A 9118-nucleotide genomic window follows, 5' to 3' on the forward strand; every position below is an offset into this window, starting at 1 on the left:
AAGTGATTGTTCTCTTCATTTTGTTCGTTGTTATATATGAACAGTTTGAAAGTGGATGTTTATAGAAAATAACTTGAATTTCCCAGATGAAGTGATATGGGCAGTTGCTTTAAATTTTTAGCTTTAAAATTTATGGTCTTTAAAAAAATGATTTCAATGGCCTAGCCAGACAAAAACATTTGTCCAACCGTTCTGAGACGTGGGAAAGGAGAAGAATGAATTGATGGGAGAGGCTGTGGGACTGTATGGATGTGCGCATCTGTGTTACACTTAATTTGGTATGAAACACCCCAAAAATGCCTGCTGAATAGTATTTTCACTTCACAGGCGGACCGGTTTCAAGCATCACCTGTTTGACACTCTTTCTTCTCAGCGCTACGAAAAACAGACATCCCCACTTTAGCAAATGGAACATTAGCTTTGCAGATCTGGCAACACGTAGCTTCTCAGAAACATCCAGAAGGGCCGTCTCAGTAGAATGACCTGCTCTGAAGCCAGACTGGTTATGAGACTGATAATGTGATTGTAGACACAGCGCTCTAGGGCTTTAGAAAGAAAGAAATTGTTGAAAGAAAGAGATGGCTTCTATGTTTGGCTCCACACACAGCAGTGAAGCAGCTTTCACCACAGTGAACATATTTACAACTAAATATCATTCCAGGCTCACAAATGAGCACCTCCACATGTATATGAGAATGGCCCTGACTCCATTCAATTACAGGTTTAAAATCCTGCCAGGACAAGCTACCACTCAATTCTTTCACTGAGCAAAATAGTGGGGGAGTGGAAGAAAGTGAGCCTCTAAACCTGTTTATTTTCTGTAAAAAAACTTTTATTTAGTAAATGGGAGAACATACATATGCTGCTGCACTTTGTCTTGCTGCTGCACTTTGTCTTCTATGTATCATGTTCTATGTTCTGTCTACGGGAGGGGTTTTCAAGTAAGAATTTCATTGTGCTCTGTACGCTGTACTTTGTACATATGACAATAAACTTCAACTTCATATCGTCAGTCATGCATGTATGTTCAGGTGAAAAAAAATAATTTATTGTATTGAATGAATGTGATTTGAGAGTCAGGAATTGATTACATGCAATGTGGATGCAACTAATAGGCCACTTAAATATGTATATCACACTAAATAGTTACAAATCATGATCTACTGGACCTTTGCTTCTGGAAATTTTCTCTCTAACTGGACCTCTTTAAATTTTAGCTGACTACACTTGGTCTAGGATAATTCGAGAAGTGTTTTAGACCAAATTACCTGCCGTTGTACCTTACGTGTTTGGTACTAGGTTCATTTTAGTAAATTAAATGACAATTCTTAACAAAACTGCATATATGACATTTAAAACATACAGAATACAGCATGAGTCAGGTAAAAGAATTTGTATCATTAATGGCTTGAAAATCAGAATTGATGGTGAAGTACTGTAGCTGGAAGCCCCCGGCTGTTACTGAGGAGTCTGAGAGGAATTTCAGTGTCATGACGTTTCCTAGGCAACAGAGTCATAAAAGGTGATAAGAGGCACAAGTGGTAATACAGTTTCAGCTACACTGTAATCATGTGAGTGACAAAATGGAGCAATGGGTAAGCACATATTCATATTGATGACTGTTTCTGTCAGAAATTAAAAGCGAATCTCACAAAAATGTCAGTTAATAAGCATATAATCAAAACTATGATGATAATAATGAAACATTGACATATTTTCAATATGCCGGGATTATATTACATCTGTACACTCTAGCAGCCATTCTCGTCCATCTCTAGCCACCACTCTTGTTCATCTCTTGCCAACACTCTTGTTTATCTCTAGCAACCATTATTTGTCATCTGTAGCTACCACCCTTGATGATCTCTAGCCACCACTCTTGTTCATCTCTATCCAACACTCTTTACACTTTCATCTTTAGCTCTAGCCACCTCTCCAGTTAATCTCTAGCTGTCTTTAGCCACCACTCTTGTTAATCTCTAGCCAACACTCTTGTTCATCTCTAGCTGTCTCTAGCCAACATTCTTGTTCATCTCTAGCTGTCTCTAGCCACCACTCTCGTTTATCTCTAGCAACCATTCTTTGTCATCTCTAACTACCACCCTTGTTCATCTCTAGCCACCACTCTCATTCATCTCTAGCCACCACTCTCGTCCATCTCTAGCCACCACTCTCGCCCATGCTACCCCACTCACATTTTCAGTGTAGGCCATCTGTACACTCTAGCAACCATTCTCGTTCATCTCTAGCTACCACCCTTGTTGATCTCTAGCCACCACTCTTGTTCATCTCTATCCAACACTCTTTACACTTTCGTCTTTAGCTCTAGCCACCTCTCCAGTTAATCTCTAGCTGTCTCTAGCCAACACTCTTGTTAATCTCTAGCAACCATTCTTTGTCATCTCTACCTACCACCCTTGTTCATCTCTAGCCACCACTCTCGTCCATCTCTAGGGACCACTGTCGTTCATCTCTAGCCAACACTCTTTACACTTTCATCTTTAGCTATAGCCACCTTTCTTGTTCATCTCTAGCCAACTCTCCAGTTAATCTCTAGCTGTCTCTAGCCATTACTCTTGTTAATCTCTAGCTGTCTCTAGCCATTACTTTTTTCATCTCTAGATGTCTCTACCCACCACTCTCTTTTATCTCTAGCAACCATTCTCGGTCATCTCTAGCCACCACTCTTGTCCATCTCTAGCAACCATTCTCGGTCATCTGTAGCCAAGGCTCTCGTCCATCTGTAGCCACCACTCTCGTCCATCTCTAGCCACAACTCTCGTCCATCTCTAGCCACAACTCTCGTCCATCTCCAGCCAACACTCTTTACACTTTCATCTTTAGCTTTAGCCACCACTCTTGTTCATCTCTAGCAACCATTGTCAGTTATCTCTAGCCAACACTCTTTACACTTTAATCTTTAGCTCTAGCCACCAATCTTGCGCGGGGCAGTGGTGGCCTAGCAGTTAAGGAAGCAGCCCCATAATCATAAGGTTGCTGATTCGAATCCAGATCCGCCAAGGTGCCACTGAGCAAAGCACCGTCCCCACACACTACTCCCCGGGCGCCTGTCATGGTTGCTCACTGCTCCATCAGGGTGATGGGTTAAATGCAGAGGACAAATTTCACTGTGAGCACAATGTGCTGTGCAGCTAGTGACAATCACTTCGCTTTATCCCTAGCCACCCCTCTCCTTCATCTGTAGCCACCACTAGCCACCACTCTCGTTCATCTCTAACCACCACTCTCGGTCATCTCTAGCCACCACTCTCGATCTTCTCTAGCCCACACTCTTGTTCATCTCTAGCTACCACTCTTGTTTATCTCTAGCAACCATTCTTTGTCATCTCTAGCTACCACCTTTGTTAATCTCTAGCCAACACTCTTGTTCATCTCTAGCTGTCTCTAGCCAACATTCTTGTTCATCTCTAGCTGTCTCTAGCCACCACTCTCGTTTATCTCTAGCAACCATTCTTTGTCATCTTTAACTACCACCCTTGTTCATCTCTAGCCACCACTCTCATCCATCTATAGCCACCACTCTCGTCCATCTCTAGCCACCACTCTTGCCCATGCTACCCCACTCACATTTTCAGTGTAGGCCATCTGTGCACTCTAGCAACCATTCTCGTTCATCTCTAGCCAACTCTCCAGTTAATCTATAGCTGTCTCTAGCCATTACTCTTGTTAATCTCTAGCTGTCTCTACCTACCACTCTCATTTATCTCTAGCAACCATTCTCGGTCATCTCTAGCCAAGACTCTCGTCCATCTGTAGCCACCACTCTCGTCCATCTCTAACCACCACTCTCGTCCATCTCTAGCCAAGACTCTCGTCCATCTCTAGCCAAGACTCTCGTCCATCTGTAGCCACCACTCTCGTCCATCTGTAGCCACCACTCTCGTCCATCTCTAGCCACCACTCTCGTCCATCTCTAGCAACCACTCTCGTCCATCTCTAGCCACCACTCTCGTCCATCTCTAGCCACCACTCTTGTTCATCTCTAGCCAACACTTGTTCATCTCTAGCCAACACTTGTTCATCTCTAGCTGTCTCTAGCCACCACTCTTGTTTATCTCTAGCAACCATTGTCGGTTATCTCTAGTCACCACTCTCGTCCATCTCTAGCAACCACTTTTGTTTAGCTCAAGCCAACACTCTTTACACTTTAATCTTTAGCTCTAGCCACCAATCTTGTGCAGGGCAGTGGTGGCCTAGCGGTTAAGGAAGCAGCCCCATAATCAGAAGGTTGCTGGTTCGAATCCAGATCCGCCAAGGTGCCACTGAGCAAAGCACCGTCCCCACACACTGCTCACCGGGCACCTGTCATGGCTGCTCACTGCTCCATCAGGGTGATGGGTTAAATGCAGAGGACAAATTTCATTGTGAGCACCGTGTGCTGTGCTGCTAGTGACAATCACTTCACTTTATCTTTATCTCTAGCCACCACTCTTGTTCATCCCTAGCTGTCTCTAGCATCCACTCTCCTTCATCTCTAGCCACCAGTCATCTCTAGCTGCCTCTAGCAACCACTGTACTTCATGTCTAGCTGACTCTAGCCACCACTCTTGTGCATCTCTTGCTGTGTCTAGCTACCACTCTTGGGATTGAGCTCATGGTTAGTGCAGGGGACCTTTTGTTTAGTGTACCGTGTGCTGTTTATCACAATGATTACTTTCAGCTTCAATTGTAAACATCCTACCTGTGCTTATGAAGTCCTCTGGTAGTTCATCACCACAATACCTATGAAAAAATCAACAAAATGAACTTAAAAAAACTATATATATATATATATATATATACACACACACACACACACAGACAGACAGACAGACAGATAGATAGATAGATAGATACTGCGTATGTGTCTTTTCTGTATTTTCCTGCATTCACCTTCCTGCAAAGCCAGACACATCATCATAGCTGTCATAGATCTCCAGGTAGTCACTCAGACATGACGTGTCATCCTCAATGTCAAAATCCAAGAAGTGAAGATGGATCTTCTGTCCGAAGCGCACTCTGATGTGCCAGTAGCAAATCTGCTCATCTTGGTATTCTTCAGGGTAGCCAGGTGAACTGAAAAGCTTCTGCTGGTCTGTGTGAACACCTCCACACTCCTTTGCTGTAAACAAAAATGAAAATGTTAAAATGGTATAGTTAGCTCTGTTTCTAGAAGGTCCCATAGATCGTGCTAGTAGTTAGTATTCCTTGTATCAAATAATTCCTCTCTTCATGTTGAAAAGAGAGGAAATTAAGTCCATATGGGCTGCTTGTAACAGTTACATGATCTACATCTGCACCTGAGGCCACTGGAGGAAAATGTGCATCATTTCAGACCACCACTGACATGATGTCATCCACTGGGCACTTGTCATTTTGTGGAATGATCACATACTGTTCAGTTTGCAAATGTCTGAAACAGCATATATTCATATGATTATATTTTAAAAGTTGAAGGCACCAACTGACAGCATATCTTACACAGCATCTTAATTTCCTCCATGTCACTTTGGCTAAATCCAAGCCATTTCATGTAATCTTTCTTGCCAACATTCACTTAACATGATTCCATGACTTTCGCTGCTCTCCTCTGCTCCGTTTTCAGCCATTTTGCTCTTTGCTAGCTTTATGCAGGGAACCACGTCACATGGTACTGTCTGTGTATTTTACATGCCATTTAAAAGTGATGTAAATACACACAGAAAACATGCCTTTTTTTTATTCATTATTCGTCGCGATCATTGATCAGGATGAAATATAATGTAAATGTACAGCCCTAGGGTATACACTCTGGGCAGATTTTGAAATTGACGGTAATCTTTTCTTCTAAAATTGCAGTGTTGTAAGAAAGTCATTGTACTGAATATTTTATGTTTCCTTAGCAATACACAAGACTCAGATGAGTCATTTTTGCCATCCTAAAATGTATCCTTGAACATACAACAAATTAAATAATACAACAATACAACAAATTAAATAATATAGAGTCTAAGGTAATTTTATAGATTGGTTGTTAGCATTTTAGAAAAAATAAAATTTTTGTTAAATGAGAATTAATTTGTTAATGGTGGTATTTAATTCCATTAATTTGCTGAAAGGCTATTTCCTGAGGGACACACACCACAGTTTGTTGAAATGCCAACAGTAACACAAGACATGTTTAGAAATGTAAGAGTTATCAGAAAATATAAAGATATTTTATACCCGTTTAACCTCAGAAATGGCGCAGTTTTATTTCCCTGAATACACAATCATGCGATTTCTCATTCACAATTTAAATTTGTCTGCTTTGTTTGGAAAGTGGGACTTGTGGCTTGCTGATGTGACTGACTAAGGGGAATTTCATTTTAACAGTGGGGATAATGACGTCTGTCTGGAAATGCATAGCCAGTAAAAAATACATTATTTCAGTCTCACTAATATCAAATCCAATAAACCAGAAAGCAGCTCGTTTCTTCCTTTCATGTTAATTTTGTTGCATTTTGTACTATAATTTCTCTCTATGATACATTGGAGGGATGGTATCTACACTATATTTACAACAGTGTCCTAAATAGCAGTGCTTCCAATTCCAAGTCAGAGCACTATTAGGATACTTAACCCTAAAGATAATCATAAGATATTAAATTGCACATCTCAGAATAACATCTTTTGCAGTTGGTAGGGAATATGATGAATTGACTATTGTAAGGATAAGAATTGTAAGAATAATGGGAAGAACCTTTTTCTATGAACAACTTATATAATTTGTATTGCTTTGTATTATTACATTAGCAGTAATGTAAAGATTACATGCAAGGACCAGTAATACTCTTTTACTACTTTTCCAATTAGAAGCGCATTCTACTTGGCCCAGAGAACAGTAAAAGTTACACTACACTCAAAACTGTGTTTTCTACCTTTGGGATTGTAGCAATAGACGTCCCATTTCTCGCTCTTGTTCACCCTGTAGCCGTAATCAATGATCCCAACTTTTCCGAAGCCACAATTGGAGCCGGCTTTGACTATAGGATAACCAACTCGCCCTCTGTCAAACCAGCCAGCCGCACAAACATGAAAGCCTTAACAGAAATGAACATAAAGATAAACATTGTGGAAGTCACTTGAAATGCACAAATAGACCAATGCCTTTGTTTGGCTAATTAAGAGATTAATATGCAGGCATTAAATATTCATTTTCTTATTTCTTTAACAACCTGATTGGAATACACAACCTATAGTCACAGGGGGAAAAACACAGTATAAAATGCATTTTTAATAAAATAATAACTATATAATAACTATGAATAATATATTTGGTCTGCGTTTGTTTACAAAATAATCAGAAAACACCCATATAAGAAAACCTGAGATATTTATGAAATGTTGGGTTAAAGTTAAGTATTTTAAAATATTCATCAGTGTCTTCTAAAAACGTATTTGTCATAGGAAAAGAATATTCTGGAAAGCAGCAGACCTCCTGTGAGAAGAGCCATCTCCATCATTACCATCAGTAATTATATGCTGCATTACTATGCCACTTATGTACTGCTAAACTGGTTGTCCATACGCTTCCCATAGTGGAGTGACACCATTCTGAGTAAAACATTTCAAGAACTCCACACTAAACGTCAGTGGGAAGAAACGGACCTATCTGGCGGGCAGCTTCCAGTTGATCATAAGTAGCCAGACTTCCGCCTTCATACTTGCAGACGGCTTTGGCCTCCTTGTAGGTCAGCTGGTACCGGCCTTTCCGGGATTCTCTGTGGTAGACCCCGGCAGCTTGCTCTGTTCACACACACACAATACATCATGTCTGTAGACATGCTGCAATTACATCAGACAACTGGCATTGTAAAAGTACAGAGAGAAACAGTTGTTTCTGCACTAAGAAAAAAATGATTTATCATAATTCGCATTAGTGCTGTACAGTAAACAACATGATATTTATTTTTCACTTAGCTATCAGTTCATATTCGGTTTGGAAGTGAGCATGATGCCGATTCCATCAGGTTTTTCCTCTTCTTACTAAGCCTGTTAGGTAACCTGTCTGAAGTGGTCAGCAAAAGTCCAGAAAAACCCTGCTGCCTGTGCCTTGTCCGGTGGGTGTTGCTGAGTTCATGTCTTCCAGATGTGTGCAGATGCTGGGATCACGTGGCAGCGTCCTTCCCCCTGTCTGTCTAGCCTGCGTGTGTCTGTGAGGAGAGAGGGGGACGCCGTTACCCAGCCATATGGAGTTGTGGAGGACCCCGTCCTTGTATCCCCAGCAGCGGACATCTTGCAGGAAGAGGCAGGAGGCCAGAGTGAAGGAAAAGAGCCGCATGTCCGGCCCGCAGTGAGCTCCGCACGCAGCCGCGCCCCCTGACGCCCGCCGCGGGTTTAAATAGTGCCGCCGCCACGCCCCGCCCCCCCCCCCCGCGCCGTCGCCACGCCCACCCGCGACACCCGTGACTCGGTCCTGAACTCTGCTCATCCTGTCTGAAGCCCTGTTTGTGTGTGAAGTACGTTTCACATTCTTCACATATGTAGATGATCTTCCTGCACAGACAGTATCATTGACCGCAGAAATTCCTGTTCCTAATATAAAGTGTCCATGTGAATGTATGAACAGCTCAGATCCTGCCATGCCAAGTGGCACTTAATACCATTGTGTCACTGAGCAAGACATTTAACCTTAAGTTGCTACTGATTGTAAGTCGCTCTTTATAAATGCCTTAAATGTAAATGTAAGTGAAAAAGGAATTCTGAAGATGAGGCAGACTGGACGTCTACACAAATATCATTTATTATCGTGATGGGTGCTGCCACACAGGTGACAATCACTTCACTTTCACACAGGGTAGTGGCACACAGCAGCACAGCACATGGTGCACACAGTGATATTTGTCCTCCGCATTTAACCCATCGCTCTGAGTGAGCAGTGGGCAGCCATTTTCTCAGTGGCACCTTGGTGGATCGGGATTCGAACCGGCAAACTTCTGATTATGGGGCCGCTTCCATGACCGCTAGGCCACCACTGTCCCAGCTAGGCCTTCTCCTGTTTACTAGACAGGCACTTTAACCAACTAAGGTAATACAGCACGCCAACACCCTCTGTACTTGATTGGTTTAGATTATCATTTGCAGCCAATTATTACAT

General features: G+C 42.0%; 1 protein-coding gene across 1 annotated transcript; it reads right to left on the bottom strand.

Annotated features, from left to right (window-relative positions):
• Positions 1–810: 810 nt before the first annotated feature.
• tnfaip6 (tumor necrosis factor, alpha-induced protein 6) lies at positions 811–8321 on the bottom strand. The gene is made up of 6 exons (XM_028991549.1): positions 8203–8321; positions 7630–7767; positions 6900–7061; positions 4894–5122; positions 4703–4743; positions 811–1500 (listed from the first exon to the last, which is right to left on the bottom strand). The coding sequence occupies exons 1-6, from the start codon at positions 8300–8302 to the stop codon at positions 1379–1381; spliced, it is 792 nt and encodes a 263-aa protein (XP_028847382.1). The 5' UTR covers positions 8303–8321; the 3' UTR covers positions 811–1378.
• Between the last annotated feature and the right edge of the window lie 797 nt (positions 8322–9118).

Source organism: Denticeps clupeoides, chromosome 9 (genome assembly GCF_900700375.1).
Source record: "Denticeps clupeoides chromosome 9, fDenClu1.1, whole genome shotgun sequence".
Taxonomy (NCBI): domain Eukaryota; kingdom Metazoa; phylum Chordata; class Actinopteri; order Clupeiformes; family Denticipitidae; genus Denticeps; species Denticeps clupeoides.

Excerpts from the sequence above, each read along its gene's own strand:
- tnfaip6 (XM_028991549.1), bottom strand. The coding sequence starts at position 8,302 with ATGCGGCTCTTTTCCTTCACTCTGGCCTCCTGCCTCTTCCTGCAAGAT. Across the intron at positions 7,062-7,629 it reads GGAAGCTGCCCGCCAGATAG|GCTTTCATGTTTGTGCGGCT; the intron begins GTCCGTTTCTTC and ends ATTTCTGTTAAG. Across the intron at positions 4,744-4,893 it reads GTGTCTGGCTTTGCAGGAAG|GTATTGTGGTGATGAACTAC; the intron begins GTGAATGCAGGA and ends ATTTTTTCATAG.